Consider the following 21,836-nt stretch of genomic DNA (forward strand, 5'->3'; position numbering starts at 1 on the left):
TTTTTTTAATTATTTTTTGCGACACTGTTGGATTTCGAGTAGATGGGTCAGTGTGTACCACGTTTGTAACCTGCCATGTCAGCTAGTTATCACTAATGTGGCAAACTCTCGTTGGTAGACGTTTGTGAGCCTCAAATGTGACATCCTTGTGAGATACAACGTAATCTTGTTATAAATAAAGTGGAAGAAGAGGAGGAAGATAGGGTGGTACAGGGAAAGAGAGAGGCTGAGATAGCTTGTGAGAGATAAAGAGGATCAAAAATGGCTTCAGCGTCTCTCCTAAAGTCGTCTCCTGTTATAGACAAGTCTGAGTGGGTGAAGGGACAAAGCCTGCGCCAGCCATCAGCATCTATCGTTCGCTGCAACCCGATTGCTCCTTCGTCTCTAACCATCCGAGCTGGTTCATACGCAGATGAGCTTGTCAAGACCGCGGTATGTGTTACACTTTCATATCTAATAAATAATTTATTTATCTTGAGGTGATACATGTACGATAAATATTCAAAATTATGAATAATTTATATGTATTGATATTTAATATCATAAATTTGAGCTAGCGTTTTGAAAATAGAATCGAAATAGTGGGCACCCATACACCTTGCCCAAGCCACGTGCAACATGGGCATGATATATATGTGGAATCTGACCTGAAGAAATGCACCTATGATAAATAAATTACACCTAGATTGCTTGCTTAGGTGCACACGTTCAAGCTGGATTTTGCATTTTGTGCACCATAGCACAAGTAAAATTTATGAAATCCAGGTTGGGCATGTGCGTTCCACCTGATTTTGTAATAAATTCAGTTTTGTTTGAATAGAACCAAAATCTTTAAACAAATTGTCGATTTTTACGGAATAAATTGTTCAAAAGTTGAACTAATTCTCTTAGTATGGAAGGCTCTTCAAGAATGAAACTTCACTATTATATGGTGTGATTTTACAGTAAAATCACTCCTGATATTTAAACTTAAAATTGTTGAATGGGTAGAAAATAATTGCATCTCCGGGGCGTGGAATCTTGGCAATGGACGAGTCCAACGCAACATGTGGGAAGCGTCTCGCCTCGATTGGGCTAGAGAACACTGAGGCCAACCGCCAAGCATATCGGACACTCCTTGTCTCTCCTCCTGGCCTAGGCAATTACATATCTGGTGCCATCCTCTTCGAGGAGACACTCTACCAGTCCACCGTCGATGGTAAGAAGATTGTTGACGTGCTCATAGAGCAGAACATAGTCCCTGGTATCAAGGTTGACAAGGTATGTCATCATCAAAGTGTCTTCTTTATTCATCTCTTATGTAAATAAGTGTATCTTCTTATACTTTGTGTTGGTTGAGCACTACAGGGTCTGGTGCCCTTGGTAGGCTCCAATGATGAGTCATGGTGCCAGGGTCTAGATGGCCTTGCTTCCCGCTCTGCCGCTTACTACCAGCAGGGAGCCCGTTTCGCCAAATGGTATATATATATCATCCTAAAACATCTTATGAAACTCCACATATCATTGTCATTATTAAAGCCTCATCCTAAAAATTTGAATGAAACTCGTTCTTCCGCTCACTTCTATCCAATGTTTCAAAAATCGGGACCAAATAGAATTGGGATCCATGAAAAACCATTGGTTGGGTTTTTAAAACATTGGTTCTGTCTAAAAACATGTCTTATTTTGTTTCAAGTGTGTTCATATCCACTATCACTACCACAATTCATGTTATTTTTAGAAAAAAAATTCTACTTTCTTCTATGTATCCAATTTGAATTGTTTTGGGTGAAAACCAGGCGTACAGTTGTGAGCATTCCCAATGGTCCGTCAGCACTGGCTGTGAAGGAAGCAGCCTGGGGCCTCGCTCGCTACGCTGCCATTTCTCAAGTATGTAAATCACTATGAACTACTAATTTTTCCGGCCCATAAACGTATGTTAATTAAATAAATTTGTTGTCTGTCCTTGCAGGATAATGGTTTGGTCCCAATCGTAGAGCCAGAGATCTTGCTTGATGGTGAACATGGGATCGATAGGTCCTTCGAGGTTTCCCTGAAGGTATGGGCCGAGGTCTTCTTCTACCTTGCAGAGAACAATGTCATGTTCGAAGGTATCCTCCTTAAGCCCAGCATGGTTACTCCTGGAGCCGAATGCAAGGAGAGGGCCACACCTGAAAAGGTTGCAGAGTACACCCTCAATCTCCTCAAGCGAAGAATCCCCCCATCCGTCCCTGGAATCATGGTAACTTTCACTAATCCTACAAACCGTAACAATATTATATTTACATTAGTTTGGTATTTGTTAATTAGTTATAATTTGTTTCGATGAGCAGTTTTTGTCTGGTGGGCAATCTGAAGTTGAAGCTACACTTAATCTAAACGCGATGAACCAAAGTCCCAACCCATGGCACGTGTCGTTCTCGTACGCACGAGCCCTCCAGAACACTTGCCTGAAGAAATGGGGAGGAAGACCCGAGAACGTGAAGGAGGCTCAGGAGGCGCTACTTATCCGTGCCAAGGCCAATTCTCTTGCTCAGCTTGGAAAATACACTGGCGAGGGAGAGTCCGAGGAGTCTAAAGAAGGACTGTTTGTGAAGGGGCACACCTATTAAGCTGTTGTACCAATCTAAAGATGAAGTATCAAAGAAGGAACGGTCTCTCACTGTTTTATGCTTAATATCCATGGATACTATTTTTGTTCATTACTAGTACTTTTAAGTTTTACCTACTTGAATAGATTCTTGCCTGTGAGATTAGTCGTTAGTATGTACTAATGTATCGATATATTTTCATGCTTTGATTCTAGAGTTTTTAATTTGTTCTTGGCTGGTTAGTAATGGAGTAGATTCGCTCATGTCGATCCGTGTCATCTTGACTTTGTTTTACTTCCTCTTTTTAACTATAACAAGTGGGATTCTTCTCCTACCTGCATCGAATAAAACATTCTAAGCAAAATCTTTCTTATGAAAACTGTTCAGTTTTTCAGATTTGCTTGATCAATAGATTTGACCCATAATGATTTGCAATCAGTTTGATCCAACTGATTAGCAATTCATCGCTTTTCAATGAATTAAGAGAGAAACTATTGAGACACTATTCACGTGCACACTCGCAGATTTGGACTACAAACTATTGAGACCCCATTTATTATTGACTTGTTCCTGTCGATTACACCCTGTTGCAAGTTTACACTTATCTCAAGGTGACACATGTCTGTTGCAGAGAATTAGCTTTTACCATGCTTCGATGACTTATTTATTTTTTGAAATAAATTATACTGATTGTTTCGACTTCTAATGCACTTTTGATGGGGTTAAATGTTGAGTGTAAAATTTTCTCCACTCTCAGATGTGTCATACCATCCTTGTGACCCTCTTATATTCATAGTTCTCCCTCTTTCCATTAGATCAGTCTTTTGAGGTAAATGGTTAACATAGTATCAGAAAGCGAGGTTTGTATAGGTCACAGGTTCGAATCTTTCCACCCTTATGGGTGAAGGGGAGTGTTGAGTGTATATTTTCCTCCACTCTCGGGTGTGTTATATCCCAATTAAGTCCCGTGACGGTCTTTTTGAGTAGTTGGTTGGTTAACATTAAAAGTTTCAACTTAGCTGATTTTTTACTAGGATTATCTTATTCACTAAAAATCCACTCCTACATACTCATCTCTATGCTGATCACATAGATCTGTGAAAGAAATTGTGTTTCAAAACATTGTACAAAATATAAATAACCTACACTAATGATTTTGTATAAACAAATGACAATTCTCATACGTGAGAAATTATTGTATACACCCACTACACCAAAATAAAGAAAAATAAAACAAAAACAAACAATCTTGATTTTTCTATGAAATTACATTGCAATATTGATCATATTTGTGAGAAAGCTTTCCATCATCCTGGTCTCCATCTCTGCGACACGAAGATCCTTCTTGTTGGCCAATGGCAGTTGATTTCCTATACATATAAAGGAATCAATGGTGATTATTCAAGTAATTGTGCAACAAATTTTATAGGATGTTGGACCTTAGGCCACCTCTTGCATGATCCATAGCATCAAAATCTCATAGATAGGATGTTGGATCCACCTTCTTATCCTTTAAAAGTTGTTCATAAAAATATCATTAAAAGTAAAAATAATAAATTATTTAAATAAAAAAAAATTGAGATATTAAACATTGCTAATATTTAATACTTGCATTTATTCACTTAGAAAAACCAAGATATCTAAAAAAAATCATAGGTTTATAAGTCGGTTGCTCAACCCTTGAACCAAGTGAACCACCGGTTTTTGTGAAAGGTTTAGAATCTTTATCTTTACTATTATAATGAGAGAAGACGGAGTAGAAGTGGTACGATATCAAAATTTGAGTGACCATAATTGCCCCTATTTTTATATTTAAATTTAATATAATTCGAGTCATTTTAGTAAAACACAAGAATATTGCAATCTATAGCCATATAATCACATTGCTTAGTTTTCAATATTACAAAAGTATCCTTTTTTTTATTATGTAATATTCAAAACCACTTTAATCAATATTTTAAATTACAAATAAGCCCTTTTGATACATGTACTTTTGCATGGGCCAATATTTGAAATCTATTCTTTTCAAGATATGATTTTTTTAAAAGAAAAGACACTATACTTTTCATGATAGTAAGATTCTTTAATATTGATGGAAGATTGGAATCTCAATAATTCATTTATGAAAATAATTTAAGAAAAAATAAAAGGCGCACACACACACACACATACACAATTTTAAATTCTTTAATAAATGTAAACTGGTCCAACCAGTTTGAAAAATTCTTAAAACATAGTTATTAAGAGATGGCTTACTCTTCATGTTGGAATCTATGAGTGGGCATGCAGAAAGAGGGAGAATAGGGAGGTTGTCACAGTTGCAAATCTCGATCATGTATCCATCGGGATCATGGAAGAAGAGCTGATCAACCTTGATCCCACCTTCCTCGACTATCGCACTAACGTACTTCATCCCCATTTCTTCAAGTTTTCTTTTCACCACCTCAATATCCGTACACTATCAAATTTAACCATAGTACAATTAAAATCAAATCCAATCTTATATTATAAACTACAATTCCAATAAAAGAAAAATCAAAAGAAATATAAATATTTTTGTAAAATAAGATGGAAATCTTACTTGAAAGGAGATGTGATTATCCTTGGGGTTGATTAGTGATGGTTTTTGTCGAACATCGTCAATTGAATTGCACTCCAACAAATGTATCCCAATCCCATAGTTGAACAACCTGTATAAAATAACAATCAAATCAATGGGTCGGTCCAGTCTTAAATGGGCCTCAAAATCCTAGCCCAAATCTGACATGGCCTTCATGTATTCGGGCTTATATTAGAACCGGTCGAGCTCCCAAGCTCGAGCATAGCCCATAAACATAAATTAACCTAGCGCAGCCTGATAATTAAAGGGGCCAAATTACAATTTAGATCACTGATTGGTGATCTGGAGGTTAGAACCTAGATGCTAAGGACCTTGACTGAAGCAGTGAAAGCGAGTATGAACACAGCTATCGGATTAGACCAGAACCCGAAACCAGATCTAGATAAAATATTTAGGTTTTGATAACGACCCGATCTAATAGAGGCCCAAAATGATAAAATGTGGTAAAATATGTAAATTATAATATATATTTCATTTAAATACATGAAGTTTGGATGGTAAACAACATGACCAATTAAGCAACATAGAATAATTAACTCATTTTACATTAATACATACCATGCTCCTTCAAAATTGAAAGATGAAGGTCTTCTAATGAGGACGAATCCAAGGACTTGTTGATAGAACTTAGCTGATTCCATCACAGACTTGCATACGAAAGAGACATGGTTGAGAGAAAGCAATGGAAGAGAAGAACTCAGAAGTTCTTCTTGGAAAATTGTCATTGTTAATGGACTATGAATCTCTTTTCTCTCTGAAATTTCTATATATCTAGTTTTGATTGATAATAGAGGTTGAGATGACGTGCTGTATTTATAAAGAAGAAGAAGAAAGTCACTTCCCTCTAGAACTTAATTATTACTTGCAAGTTTTAGATTTTCCATTTAATTATAGATAGACTATAGACCAATGTGTCACACGAGCTGGATCCTAGTCATGCCAATTTCACTCACGTGTACACCTCAATTATTGGACTTGATCCTCATCTATGACTATTTCTTTTATCCAGTCTGTGTGCACGTGTAAATTTGAATAAAATGCAATATTTTATAAATTTGCTAATAATATAACAACAACAAATCATTATCTCAAAAATTTGGAGTCATCGAATCTTTTTCTTCGATTTCCCTTTGTTCAAAATCAAGTCTTTTGTTATTGAGAATACTGAGAATGAGTTTATATGCGTTTGTATTATATTTATCTATATTTTTTTGGATTTTCTTATTGTATTATTAGGACTCTCAACTTGAATATTTTTTTCTAATTGAGATTATAATTAAATTTTGTTGAATATGCTCAAATCATCTTAACCAATTTTCTCAGTCTATTGCTCATTGGAAAGGTTAAAAATATATAAGTTGAGAAAATAAGATAATTTTTTAAGATATTTGTCCCCACGAAAGATTTAGTTTTGCATATCACAGTTTTATTACTTTAGATGATTTTATTTTTAGATGGGATTCGTTGTGTAATTAGTATTTTTGTTTGTTCTTTCCTTGTTCTTTTGAGACTTTCTTGGCCTCCTTGTATTCGGTTCTCCTCTTTGCAATATATTATACTTGTCAAAAAATAACTTTTCAATTTAATTCAAAATTCAATGAGTGAATTTTGAGCAAACTTTGGTTATTGACTTGATCCAAAGCAACTAGCCAAATTTGCTTGAAAATCAATTGAGATAGTTGATTCGGTTTGAATTGTGAGCACAATCTCAGTTAGAAGAAATATTAAAGTTGTAGTTTCTAAAAAAACGAGAAAAAGAACTAAAAAAATATATCAAAGACAATTGAAGTAAATATAAACTCACTCTCAATAACAAAAGATTTGACTATAAACAAAATCAAATAGAAAAATTTGATTCATTAATTGATTAAAACTGACGTCAAATCTTTGGGATAAGGTTTTGTTGTTGTTGTAACAATGGTAACAGTAGTAGAAATGTAGAAACGTCGTGTTAGCGTATCTATACAAAGTCTAATAACATCATTTGTTATCGTGTTTAGCATGCCCATTATAGGGTGTGGGTATAATATTTGGACCATGACAAAGTAAACAAACCCATGTTTTTTATATAAATTAAAGATGAAGAAAGTCATGGATTTGGTTATACTTGTATTGGGTAAGAGGGTTGGTCTGACGCTTCAGCATTTGTTGGTCACCCGATCCCGTACGTCAACTTATCTTAATTCCAACTTGGAAATACCCTTCTTAGTAAGTAAATGCACGTGTTTGCATTTAATGTTAGGTGAATTGTGAAGTGTTTGGATGCAACGATAGATCTATCCTGAAGTATCTAAATCAAGGAAAAGATTTATGTAGAACTTGCCGTATAGATAGGAAGATCATATGGACTTTGGGGAACACTGCATAATATTAAAATTTTCCATGAACATCATTTTATCATATAAAATAAAAAATTAAATATAAAAATAAAAAAAAATTAAAGGGAACAAACTTCATTGTTTGTGATGATGGCAGCATAGTAGACCCTAACCACTTGTTATATTTTGTTTTTTTCCTAATATATTATTTTATTTAAATATTTAATGATCATTTGCCAAGTTGGTAAACATAACACTCCCCACTCAAATTTTCAAGTATAGTAGATCCCCATATAATTAATATTTCATAATTTAATTAAATTTGTTTAATATTTAATTCTTTTAAGAAACAAATCTGACTTCATGGATTATAATTAATGTTATTTTATATTTATTAATTAATATTCTTTAATTTCTATGCATAATAATATATTTTTTGCACCGTGTTTATAAATACGAGTATCCCTATGGCCTTGCTTGGTACCATGCAAATCCAAAAGATTCTTACTGCAAATGATTTGTGATATTTCTTAGGTTGCAAATTATTTATTGAAATTTGTAAAGGATTTAAGAGGTTCATGCAAATAATTTGCAATGCAAACAAAATTTCCGAATGTAACCAAGCATTGGGGAATTAGATTACAACAAATCATTATCATTTGCAAATGATTTACTTCGTACTAAGTAGGGCCGACATGTCACATACTTTTTTGTAGGCTATAGTACAAGTTTTGTTGTCTACCCAAGATATGTATATATGAAAATAAAATATTTAAAATAAATAAATAAAGACTAATGATAAAATGATTGGCCAATTGAATTTTTTTTTATAATAAACATCACAAACACTTCAAATTATTAAAAATTGATTCTTTTGGATGAAAAAGCATTAAAAACAGCCAACTGAGGTGATTTTCATAAACCCAGACAAGGATTTTCAAAATATAGGAAGAGTCAACTCAGGTGACTTTCACAATTTCACAATTGACTTAGTCACTTGTGAGGCCTAGACGACTCATTCATGAGGTCATGATGACTAAATATTCATACAAATGGCTTGATGCTTTACAACGTCGCGGGTTCAGAAATGTTGGCTACAAAACTTTTGTTACTGAAACAAATTATTTCAGTAATAATATTACAAGAAAAAAGACTTTAGACATCAATTTTTAAATGGTGATGTTTATTCTATGGATGAAAAAGTGCATGTACTGAATTTTTTTTTTTCATAATTGATGTTTAAAGTCCTGCACTTTTTTGTGTGATCCCTCTATCTACAAAAAATACATTTTAAATTTAAAAATTAATATTTATTTAAAGGAAAGTGATGTCTAATGTTTTTTTTTTTCGTTATAGGACAATTTCGGATACTTGGTATCAACTAGATTGAAAAGGGTAATTTTGCTAATTAGTATGATCAACAACCAACGTGCATCATGCATGATGCATCAAAGGTGTAGACCATGCCGTTCAACATGTACGATGTCTCAATCTCAATCAGCAAAAAACACAGTGCAAGCCACTGACCACTCATAAGGAATATTAGAATATTAATGGACCTGAAGAGCATTTACAAGTTTACTTCTGTGAAGGAAATACAACAGAGCAGCGACAAGGGTATCGACACTTTCATTCTTAATATTCCTTAAAAATTTATTTTCAAGCTTTCTAAAGCTATTATTATTGTATTATTTTGTGGAATACAAGTTTATGACTATTTTTTATTAATATATTGCACATTATGTAAAAAAACATATTATTTTTATCTTAAACATGTATGATAAGATTTGTACAAATTATTGAAGATTATATATTACGAGCACAACAATGGAAATGATGGTTGATAAAAAGTGCCACTTAGCCAAACGGTAAGACTTGCAGAGATTCTTCCTAGATCCTAGGTTCGAACTCTTTGAACCCCATACTTCTAATACTAATTATTAATAATTAACAATATTCTTATACTAACTAAACATTTTACCTATAAAAAAAAATGATGGTTGATCAAGAATTTTTATAGTCAAGTATCCCTGTAGCCAGTGGACTGGACCCGTTATGGGCTTTGCCCATTTCATAGGCCATGGTCTTATCTAAGGACTAGTCTTGGGGCTCACACATCACACGTGTGCCCTTGTAGGTGGCCCCTGGTATCGAACTCATGACCTACTGGCATTAACTGCTTATCTGTCTGAAATTGTCAATGAACCAACCCCACGGGACTCATGGGAATTGAGAGTGATGGTCATATTGGATTCCTTAAAATAATCATTCAAGACTGACGTACAAACTTTCTAAACCCTAAACCCTAAACCATATATATAATATTTTAAAACGTTGGCTTATTAATTTTGACAAAATGCATAGTTGTTGACAGGTAGATATGTTTATTTTGGTTTTCGTCTTTAAAAAAAAATTCTTATTTATAATACATGTCCAAGGACTAGTCTGCATTTCAAACTTCCCTTTTAGCCAATACCTCACACCTGAAACAGACAAGATTTGAAATTGATACAATAATGGAAGAACAATGAAAGAATCAGTGAGGGGAAAAACAAAAACCAAATCCGAGACGATTCTCATAAAATTAAATGGGTTACTTTGATCTAAAAGACTAAGAACCAGCCCTACATCAACAATAAGTTTGAAGAAAGGATTCCCAATCTAGAACAAAAGCCAGAAGTCTACCTTGTAATATAAAGTCCAAAAATGACTAGAGTAAGAACAATTCAAAACTTTTGTAAATTTTATTACTAGTTAAGCTTTAAGTGAGTTTTAAAATAAAAAATAATGATATTTTATACTGTTATAGATAAATTATTTTAAATATGCATCCAAAGGATTTTATTAATGTGATTTTTTGTCAAAAATACTCACACAGTTCTCATTTAATAGCAAAGATGTACCTTTTATAATCCAATAATTATATTATTGGATGCTTCAATCAGGTCTTTCATATAAGGAAAATGCTGGAATGACACAGGGTATTTACTGCGATTCTCACAAGTCTGACATGGGATGTGCACATAACCATAGATGTATTTCCTCGCAATACGAGTAAAAACCAACTACGGTTATGCATGCATGCGTCCACATCAGAATTGTCAGAATCACAGTAAATCCTGGTGTCACCTCAGCATGACCCTTCATATAATATCAGTGACAATTAATACCTCAATACCATTGAAAGCCTTCAATTATCTGGTACTAGAAGGTGGCATGTGCAAACCCACGTGTATCAAAGGGTTTATCTATAATTTAAAACATTAATTAAAGGGTTTTTGAGTATTACATAGTTAAAAGATATTTTTGTAATTTTAAAAACAAACAAATGTGATTATTAGGTCTAGAGCAGCAATATTCTTGATTTTTGACTAAAATGACTTTTGATTATATTAATTTTAAATATAAAAGTGGGGGCATTTTTGATATCCAAAATTTGGTGTTGAGCCACATCTTCTCCGCCTTCTCTCATTATAATAGCAAAGATATGTTAAAACACGCATCTTTTCTTTCCAATGATCACAAATAATAATAGTAACATTTTCTAATTAAAAATTACATATAATATTCATTTATCAACATAAATGAATTACGATGTATCTATACATTCTTACCATATTAGTATGTAGAACTTGCACAATCATCCATATTTAACCAGTTAGATATATTAATAATTTACTTTATATATTCAAAATAAAAGATAACAATGACGGTTTGAACTTAGTTAAGTTAGTAAGGCTTGAAGAGGGTTGATCCCATGACCTTAAATTTTAAATCCTATTGATCACACATTCACCTCTGCTGATCACTAATCCTTTGCTTGCCTGGTAAATAAATAAATAAATGAATAAATAATGATATAATACTTGATATTTTCTTCCGGTACGTGTTTTAAATATTAATATATATGAAATTAATGTCATTGTTACCATCAGTACTACGTAGAATATCATTTTTTTTCTCATCAGATTCTAAAATATTTGGATGTATGTCTACTAGAACGTCATCAATCTTTGTTTCCACACCTCACATGATTGTTTATTGTATTTTGACGACTTATTGAGTGTTGTTTTAGTTCATATTTTATTATTTTCGTTTCAATGAAAATGTCTTCAATATTAAAGTAATTTCCATTACTTTATACAAAAATAACATTAATTTTCATATGGACAGAAATATTTTCATTTCCAAACTGACTTAAATAGACAAAGATCATTTCAATGATCTCATATTATTTTATGCAACAAGAGATCCCAAGCAGGGAAATACACAATGATATCGTGCCACACGTGCAACAAATCCACGTTACAAGAAGAAAAGGTAACAACCTCGCATCTTCCATTCAAGACCACAACATTTTTCATAGATTAAATGTGACCATTTAGTTTCTCAAAAGTCAAAACAAACTGTGGTCCATGACTTGAAAAGAAAGAGAGTATATAATATGGCCATGAGACGCAGTAAGGTTTTTCCCAAAGAAATCTGATCCAATATAGAGATGGGGCTCACTAGCATGGATGGTAGCCATATGCTATTGTTCCTCTCTTTTGCTTGTCCATCACACGCAAGATGGAGCCCATCAGCTAGGATGGTAGTCCAGACTTAAAAATAAGATGACCCACATGTCTAACTTCAAACAAATACACAATCCACACATCCAAAGATGTAAACTAGGTTTACCATTATTACTAGAGTTCGTCCGTGCCGTGCCGTGTTTATTATCTTTAGGGTTAAAGGGGTAAAAGAGAAAAGACAATTAAAGTTATAGGGGTATTGTTGGAAAAGAGGGAGAAGAGGAAAGACAATAAAATTGAATAGGTATTTTTGAAAAAGAGAGGAGAAAATTTGAAATTATTTCTCGAGAAGCATGCAAGATTGAATTTGAAAAACTCTCTATGAGAGATAAACATTTGGGGGAGGGGGATACCCCTTGTGTTTTATTATATAGACTATTATTTTTTCTTATCCAAGAACAAAACGAGAAAGATGTTCGAAGATGCAAATAGAATTTCCACGAATCTCAAAATATAACTAGAAACATCACAGAACAGTTTTAACACTCCTCGATATTTCAACTTACGTTCAATATTTCCTATGTGTTCCCCAACATTTTAAGAGCTGCTGCTTTGTACTACAATCCCATGCATTGCAACATGGGCAGTGGATGCTCAATAACAATTAGTCCATATTTGTTGATCAAAATCACTATGCCTAAAAAGCTCAATGACCATAATTTTCACTTTATACAAATTAAAAAATGGTGAAAACATGTGAAATGCAAACTAATGTCAAAACTTATACCTTGCACACTTTCAAATAATCCCACGGGAACCACACGTGTAGATTCAAGATTACTGCCACAAAACATCCAAATCTTAGCATATTTTATATGAATTAAATTTACAAAATTAGAGTATCCATAAAATCTCGTCTTCAACCGCTGGGTTGATCGTCAAGTCTGGGCAGAGTTAGCTTGGGTTTGACCTTAGGTTTGGGCAACAAAAAAAAAAAAAATGCCCAACTTAAATCGAATTGGGTCTGGGCATAAGTATTGGACAACCCAATTTGCCTGAACACAAACTTAATATGGCTCTAGTTTAAAAAGATGTCTTATATCTTTTTTTCTTTCACACTTCCAAGTCATATTTCAATATGCATGCCTTTGTTAAAACTATATATCATCTATCACAACTAATGTGTGATTATTTTCATCATTAAATAAACAATTGTTTTATTATTAATGCTTCTATTTAATAATGATTATATTACAATTTTAAATATTTTTTTGGGGATTGCGATTAATAGTATATAAAGATGATTGTTTTAGTTAATCATCTTCTTTAAATTTGTTTATAATTTTATGTAGATAAAATTTTGAAATACATTTTTAGGACAAATAATTGTAAAATTTAAGCTCTTTTACATGCCACTTATCTTCATATAAACCCGTATCAATACTAAATTATCTAGTATTAGTTAGGTATGAATCAACTTGACTTGGGTTGGGTTTGGGTCGAGCATTTCATGCCCGAGGTAGGGTTAGGCACGGGTGCGGGTTGGTGTTCGTCAAGTTTGGGTTGGGCACGGGTTGATCCCCAACCCGCCCAAGTTGCAGCCCTAATTCAACCTGTAAAAACAAATACACTAATGCTAATTCCAAGAAGTAAGCAACTACAACATACATACCTGGTTATTTGAAGCTTGACCATGTATCCGGTTTGGCCTGGTGTTGAGATCAAACATTTTGGTGTGTATCTTGTTTTGGTCATTGTTTTTACCATCTAGAAGTGGAACAGGAGAGACTCTATGGTCTGGCATGTTCTCTCTCACTGTCAACCGAGGTGACTGATTTTGTTCTCTTCTTATCTCACCTGTATCCATGGGTTGAAGGGATAGGTCTTCCAAAGGGCCAGAATTATCCCCTGGAAACTACAGAGGGAGAAAATGGTATAAATTCTGAGAAGCCCTCTTAGGGAAAAAAAATTCAAACCTAAAAAAAAAAAAAAATCAGGAATCTAATAAGTGGTCACTAGTACAGTAATGAACCTTGACTCTCTGTCTCAGAAGGAGATATCTTGAATGGGTCTTTTTACCTCCAACATGCACAACCATATCACATTGCAAGCAAAGGGAAGTTCCGTCTACCTCACAGTAAAAGAAAGCTACAACCAGTTTCCAAAGGGAGGAGCAGTTTCAGTCCCAATAACAATGGGGAAACAAAAATCTTGTCATATAAAAGAACATCCATACCAGGGGCCTTTTCACATATATCACAGCGAGGAACATCACTGGGATCAGCAATCCCTACTCGTACGTGTCGGCTAGCAAGTTTGTTACACATGTGGACCTGCCAGTCAAATTTACAGAAGTAAAAAATAAATAAAAAATTGATGGCTACAATTGGAAGTTTATGGTTTTCACAATATAGACAACATCCAAATGACACAGTAAGATCAGTAAAATTTGATGGATTGAGTGCATGGGCCATACAGAAGATGCATAAATTTAATTTCAAAGTTCAATGTCTTTTGAATAAATAGACTGAAGAGCTGTATGGGTGAAATGGGAATGTAAAAGAAAAGAAAAATGGGCATGAACATTGATTGGAAGAGATTAGCTCAGTTCAGCTTAGTAGCTTTCAATACAAGCATTGTACCACTTTATCGCACCAATACATTATTAAAACCCTTATTATTATCTATTGCACAATGATGATAATGCTGTATTCAAAATCAGTCCTCAGCAAACTCGTTGTGGTTATGATTATGGCACTCACACTAATAAAGTTTCCCTTACTATGAAATAATTCAAATGGAGTATAATCTGGTTCCCATAGATTCAATGGAAGTTCACCAATGCAAGTACAAGTCTTCACTAAATTGACTGATGACACCTACCGTGGCACCTTTGTAAATAGGGTGGCCACATGAGTTAGTAGTGAGTTAAAGCATAACAGAGCTAGCGAAAGATCTATTATCTCCATTTGAGCATAAAAGAATTCAAGCAGATCCACTAGTTATGACAAGCTCAAGACACGATTTATTTATGAGAATCATTAGATGCATACGGAATTTGGGTTTTTCGATCCCCGAATTATGAGAAAGAATTATCATCATCATCAACATCAACAATTTATCCCAAAATTTTGGATTTGGCTGAATAAACGCTGCTCCTCTACTCATTTCTATCTAAAGGCATGTTGTCTATTAATTCAAGTATGTTAATGTACACTCTCACTACCTCAGTCCACGTCCTTTTCGATTTCCCTCAAACTCTTTTAGAGCCTTTAACTAGCATGTTTCTTCTAATCGGGGCTGTTATTAGTCTCTGTTGAAGATATCGAAAGTCCAAACTGTCTCAATCGACTCTCCCTTAATACATTGTTATTGGGGCTAATCCTACAATTTCAAGGGCGAGTTCATTTCTAAATTTATATTTCTTAGTCTTTTGACTATCAACCTCAGCATCCTCTGTCTGTTCTTTTTTTCATTTTTTTTTCTTCCGAACATTGGTCAGCCCTTTTTTTAATGAGATCAATAACTGGGTGCTGGCAAGATTTGAACCTGGGTCTATAGTATTATCACCCATACTCCCATAGACTTTACCAACTAAGCAAGCTGGCACCGGCAGTCAATCTCACCAAGGCTGTTATCCGTCTTTGTTACACATGTCTGAAGTTCAAACCATCTCAATTGACTGTCCTTTAATGCATCATTATTAGGGTGGTTCCTACATTTTCATGGACGAGTCGATCTCTAATTTTATCTTTCTTCGTTTTTCAACTAATTTATCTCAGCATTCTCACTCTAATAAATTTCAAATATTTTGGGGAACCAGAATAGCTTTGGTCTCCAATGAGATTCTTTTAAACTAATGGAAGATAGGGTAATTAGAAGTGCCTACAAAATTGATTGCATAACCTTCCACCTATACAACATGTACATAACTATATTGATATGGTGTATCAATGTTGCCATATTGCAAGAAATCAAACTTCAATGCAAAATTTCATATAAACTGGGAAAATTTACTTCATAAACCAGAGTACACAAACTAGAATGTTGAAATCAAAATTTCTTTAACAGAGCTCATAATTGCAATAATCAAGAACACTTATTCGAATCACTAACAATAATGCACATTTTCTTTACAAGTTTTAACCAAAATTCAGCATAACATTATTTGTTTTAACTTTGCACGTTTTTCATTGATTTAGAAGCTTACTATTAGATTAGTTATTTAATGGGCTTCCCTAAGTCACCCCCCACCCCAAGTTCATTATATAGAGCCAGATTGATTGGTAGCATATGATGTAAAGTTTTGGTCATGCTTATATGGTAAGTATGTGAGTTAGATTGACAATAGCATTCAGTTATCTCAAGGTAAGTTGATAATAGCAATGTGTTGGCTTTAGAGTCAGACTTGTGATTCATATCATAGATGATTGACATGTAAAGTGGATTTGTATTATCTCTGTAATTTTTTTTGATAAGTATAATATATTAAAGGAGAAAGGGGAAACAAAGTACAAGGAGGCCGAGAGAGCCTCTCAAACAGCAGCTAAATAAAAGAAACTAGAACATTAGTGGTTACATAAAGAATTCCATCTAAAAAGAAAGTCATCAAAGGTAATCCCCGCAAACTCTATATTTTGCTTTGACCAAAGGTACAGAAGGCCCAAGATCTCCAAGAAACCGCCATGAGAGCTTCTCCTCTTACTATTGAACACCCTGTTATTTCTCTCGTTCCACACCCCCCAAGCAATAGCCGAGGGAATCATAGCCCAAAGAAACCTTTTTCTGAATGAGAAAGCATTATTGGCCCACTCTACTAACAACGAGGAGAACTTACAAGGAAGGACCCATTGGATCCCGAAAAGACCAAGGAAAGTTGTCCAAAGATTATAAGAAAAAGAGCAATGAATTAAGATATGATCAACAGATTCCCCGTCCTCCATACAAAGTGGACAACAGTTTGGAGTAGTCCAACCCCGAGCAATCAAATTATCCATCGTTAGAATCCTCCTAAGGGAGGCCAACCAAACAAAAAAGGAGATTTTAGAAGGAATTGACTTAGACCAAATAATGGATCCCACGATAGATTGTTCGGCAAAAGGGATGAGCCACTTATGAAAAGAACTTACAGAGAATCTCAAATCCTTAGCCCTTGTCCATTCCCACCTGTCCTGTTCACTTTCGTTAAGATACGACGAATGCAAGAGATCAAGGAAAGATGTCATCTCTGTTAGCTCCCAATCGTTGAAGTTTCTCCTAAATCCCAAATCCCAATTAGAGGTAGACTCGTCGCGAATCAAACATTGCTGGATCGAACAATTCTTTTTCAAAGAACAGGCATATAAGGATGGAAATTGAACTGCCTGAGGCGTTGTGCCGCACCAACTATCCTCCCAGAATCTGATCCTGTCTCCCTTGCCTGCTTTATCTCTGTAATTAAGTAGTTAGAAAATTTAAATTATTCGATAGTGAATATATATGTGGTAGGAGTGGATAGGATGGCTTTTAGATATGTAATTTGAAAAATGCAGGTGGCATTCCATGGGTAAAATTTCAAGAACTCTAGTTTTTAGATGGGGTGATGCCAAAATTTCAGAAGAATTCTGTAGTTAAAGAATTAGCTTCCACTTTGATATATGCCAATGCCCACCTGCAATCGCTGTTCCTTTGAATTGGTTAAAACTAATATCACCCTATGATCTCATTTTCCGAAAACAACTGATAATGCTCATTGGAGGTCATTGTTAGTCTAACGAAGAGCTTGATTGCCATGCTGTTGATAAAATGATGAGTTGTATCCTGATTGTTTTCCTAAGAGAGATGATAGATGACATGTCCACATATGTAGAAGTAGAAAGGAACAATATATTCAACTCAAATAGGCCTCGATTGGGCCATGATTGATTTGAGTAGATCGGAACTTGGAGGATTTTAATCCAAAAATGAGAAGACAGAAAATGGTCTCCAATGGACAAGTATACAGGCTCAATGTTGACTCTATCTTGGGCTCAATTATAGGCCATATTCTTTCTTTGAAATATCATGAACAGTTCCTGTAGGTTGAGCATCTTTTTAAAGGAAAAATAGAATAATGAGAACATTTGAGTAAGTTTGATTCTTCATTGGATTGTAAAATCTCAATATTGGGACTTAAATTGGACTCAATGTGGGCTCCATCGTGGGTTCAACGTTGGTCTATGCGGTTTAGGGCTACTTGATGCTCATAAGCATACTTGTATGACACACATAAGCAACATCTTTTTTTTTTATTATAATTTTTTAGTGATCTTACACAAACAAAAGAGAGGAAAACTGGGCTTTGGACCTTGAAAACTGGGATGATTTGACCTTGATTAACCCTAAGCATGGAATGTGGAGCATGAAAATGACTTGGATTAGACAATGGCTTTTTTTGACAATCAGAAACTCTGAGACACAATGGTGCCTGGCAATTGAGGTTTTGTGACGACAACATCCCAATGATCTAACTGTTTTTAAGAGAGAAGATGATGTTGGGCAGGAGGGAGCATAATTAACACATTTGGTAACTATTTCTTACAGGAACCCCACTGTGAAAATAAAAGAGAATATGATAAAGACATTGATTGGAAGTGGTAGGCTTGGATCGATTAAATGTTATAGTAGTGGTGGGTGGATTCCAAAAGCATCTTAGGAGTGGAGCATCCCCGCACTGAGGCGGGTCCCACCTTGATTGACTGGAGACCTAGGGTATGGGATAGGGATTGATTCTGTTTTTCCCATCAATTGTGGCTTTCGGGATTGTTGATGACTCTAAGAAATAAGGATCCCTATAGTTTCCTGACTCCTCCCCTTTTATAGAGTCCTTGTGCCAATTATCTGTTGCCAACTGGCAACAGAATGGGGAGGCGAATTTCAATCCATGTCAACGCCATCTGTCAAGCAATGCAGCTGGTGTCGCTCTATTGGTCTTACCAACGTCTCGTTTGCCGCCTCGATCTATATCCACCCCTCATTCGTTCACTGAGTTTTCTTGACCACCTTTTGTTGCATTTGTTCATACCAGCTATTGCTTTTGTCTTATCCCCAATGACCTGAGACTACCTTATAACAACCTTGATCGTGACGTTTTCAGCCTCAGGGGTAGGCAAAACTCTTACGCGTCTGCTATCTTCGTGTGCTGCGTCGTCTTTCCTTCTATCATCGTGGCTCCAATGATTAGGCACCAAGTGGCCTCTGTTCGCTCCGTTGAATAGTCAACTCTTGGCACCTGCAGTAGGCCACCCAAATGGTACCTAGTCATGGTTGATTAGTCAATCCTACTTCTTTTAGCTTCACACAAGGATAAATGGTTGGATCTCCCTGCATCACTCATTTTGTTTCACTTCACTGTAGTCAGTTAGAAGCTGATATAAATTTTCATCGACATCTTTATCATCATTAATAACAAAGGAGATGAACAATTTGGGGTTCGACTGTTGAAGGCTTATCTTGCTTTTTGATCATGAAGAGTTCGAAGGAAAGTCTCAATGAACAAAGAAAGGCTCAAGTCTGTAGTCTATTGTTGACCAACTCCCAATGGAGGTTTGAATGCTTAGCATATTGAACATGATGGATTTTTTTTTTTCCGAGAAATTGGGGAGCTCTTTGTTGAAGATGATAATTGGGTTAAGGGATGGTGGATCCACAAGAAAAAAAAAAAGAAAAAAGAAAAAAAGAAAAAAGAAAAAAAGAAAAAGAAATAGACTTAGCCCTGATGGGCAACAGTGGTACTTACTACCTACCACAAGACTCTCATGGAGCTTGATCTCAGGTGATTTTGGGAGTTGACATAGTTTTGATCTCCTACAACTACAAGATTCTATTAAAGTGAGAAAAGATAGGGTGGTTATTTATAAGTGGTTCCATAACCTCCCAACCTATGTGCATACTAATATACTTTCAATAATGACCTAACCTCTGCTACTACACTCAATCTAAGAATGAGTAAATTCAGTATGTCTAATCCTAAATTATAATAGTTGTCAACCAAATCGTATTAACAATTTCTTATTTGCAGAGAAACTTAAAGGTATGAGTAATCCATATTAGTTGTCAAGAAATTCTAAACCCCAAAATTCAAAATCAGGAAAAAAAAAAACGAATTGTTTAGAGGAAATAATAATAATACCTTCTCGTCGCAAGAGGGGCATAAAGCGGCCTCATCTGCAGCACAAAAAAAGGTGGCAACAGCGCCCTCGCAAGCATCGCAAATCGTTCGCATAATTCGTCTCTACTCTCTACTACTACTCTCATTTATTTAATTCAACAACATCACTACATGGAGCAGTAAGTAGTTCGACAAAATCAAAATCAAAATCAAAATCAAAGTAAGATTAGGTTTTGGTTGTTTTCTTTAGACTGAAGTGTCTTTCTCGTCTCGTTCTGGTGTGCTACTGCTTTATTTGTTGTTGGATTTTGTTTGTTAATAAGAGTAAGATGTGGGGGCACACATGAAGGTAAAATAAAGTGAAGAAGTTTTTGTGGTGAGAGCGAAAAGTTTTAAGGATTTTTAACCACAAAATTGAGGTTCCCTCTTTTTTCTCACTCGATGATGCACCTCCGCCACAAGCTTCAATGGTGGTGGGGATCACTTCTCTCAAATCTTCTCTCTCGCCCACTAGTTTCCTTCCACCTCTCACCTAGCCTGGCCCACCCAGCTTATGAGTCGCTCCTCTCTCGCTGTCGCTCCATAATCCGTTTCGGTTGGATGAAACTTGGTTAAAATATTTATTGAGAAATGCTAAACAGACACTGTTTTTGGGTCACGCCGTTGACGCCCTATGACGTGTTGGCTCACACCCAAAGAACGTTTGACATGTGGCACAATGACATCAGCAAGAGAAGGAGAGAAAGAGTGCTTCTCTCTTGTCCGCTACCCACATATTTATTTTTTAAGATTTCAAATCTTAAAGGGGGTGGTTAGACTCAGATTGATTATCACATTAACAATCCAACAGCATAGTCTTTTAGATTTCATGAAAATATTCATATTCAAAAAGAGAAATTAAAAAAATATTATTTTTCAAACTTGATCCAATGTGTTGAAAATAGATGGCTATCGAGCACTCAAATTTAAAAATAAAATTCAACGGTGAAAAATATATATATATTTTTATAAGTTCATATAATTTTGTCTTCTACAATTTCATTGCATCGAATCATTTTTTGAATGTCACGAGGTGATCAAATCAGAATATTTATTTTTTTCACTATGGACAGGAGAGAGAAAATTGTGTAAGGGTCATTGGCAAAAAAAACCGTGCATTAAACATCACTCATAATTTTTTGCAGATAAATATTTTAGAGAGTTTACCACATGAACTTTTGCTAATGCCACTTCGAGATGTGTGCAATTCTTTTGTGATTTACATACGAATTGGGGGTGCTAGAAAAAGTTGTTGTTGCGAACCAAGCTCATATCTAGGCTTTGCCCCATTCATAGACCATTGTTTTGTCCAAGGATTAGTCCCGGGGCATGTGCAATGCCAGCACGTCACACACATCAAGTAAGTGAAGGTGTATACTCGCGGGTGGCTCTAAGGAATTATTGCTCATATTGGGTATCGAACTCACAACTTATGACCGCTTATCAGTTCAAAATTGCCATTGAGCCAACCCCTCGAGGTTTCCTTTTATTTTAATTTATTATAAGCTGGATTAATAGATGCTCAATCTGTCAATCGTAATATCTCAGTATATTTGCGCACACTAAAAATGGCAAAATGTATTCACTTGCTTACGAGTTACATACCCAACTTAACTTTAACTAACTATTTACACACACCTAATAAAT

At 35.0% G+C, this 21,836-nt stretch overlaps 3 protein-coding genes across 3 annotated transcripts; 1 reads left to right on the top strand and 2 right to left on the bottom strand.

Annotated features, from left to right (window-relative positions):
• Window positions 1-187: 187 nt before the first annotated feature.
• Window positions 188-2,833, top strand: FBA1 (fructose-bisphosphate aldolase 1). Its single transcript, XM_086436020.1, has 6 exons — window positions 188-432; window positions 991-1,260; window positions 1,348-1,457; window positions 1,779-1,869; window positions 1,952-2,221; window positions 2,313-2,833. Exons 1-6 carry the CDS (start codon window positions 262-264, stop codon window positions 2,589-2,591), a joined length of 1,191 nt encoding a protein of 396 aa, XP_086292146.1. The 5' UTR covers window positions 188-261; the 3' UTR covers window positions 2,592-2,833.
• Window positions 2,834-3,649: 816 nt separating this feature from the next.
• LOC147407444 (glyoxylase I 4-like) lies at window positions 3,650-6,030 on the bottom strand. The gene is made up of 4 exons (XM_086436021.1): window positions 5,749-6,030; window positions 5,152-5,260; window positions 4,827-5,028; window positions 3,650-3,940 (listed from the first exon to the last, which is right to left on the bottom strand). Exons 1-4 carry the CDS (start codon window positions 5,913-5,915, stop codon window positions 3,837-3,839), a joined length of 582 nt encoding a protein of 193 aa, XP_086292147.1. The 5' UTR covers window positions 5,916-6,030; the 3' UTR covers window positions 3,650-3,836.
• A 6,523-nt stretch (window positions 6,031-12,553) lies between these two features.
• BBX18 (B-box zinc finger family protein) lies at window positions 12,554-20,632 on the bottom strand. Its single transcript, XM_086436022.1, has 5 exons — window positions 20,172-20,632; window positions 14,259-14,355; window positions 14,055-14,170; window positions 13,695-13,937; window positions 12,554-12,862 (listed from the first exon to the last, which is right to left on the bottom strand). Exons 1-5 carry the CDS (start codon window positions 20,262-20,264, stop codon window positions 12,860-12,862), a joined length of 552 nt encoding a protein of 183 aa, XP_086292148.1. The 5' UTR covers window positions 20,265-20,632; the 3' UTR covers window positions 12,554-12,859.
• Window positions 20,633-21,836: the final 1,204 nt, after the last annotated feature.

This window comes from Akebia trifoliata, chromosome 3 (genome assembly GCF_017979445.1).
Source record: "Akebia trifoliata isolate Shusen 1 chromosome 3, ASM1797944v1, whole genome shotgun sequence".
NCBI classification, from domain to species: domain Eukaryota; kingdom Viridiplantae; phylum Streptophyta; class Magnoliopsida; order Ranunculales; family Lardizabalaceae; genus Akebia; species Akebia trifoliata.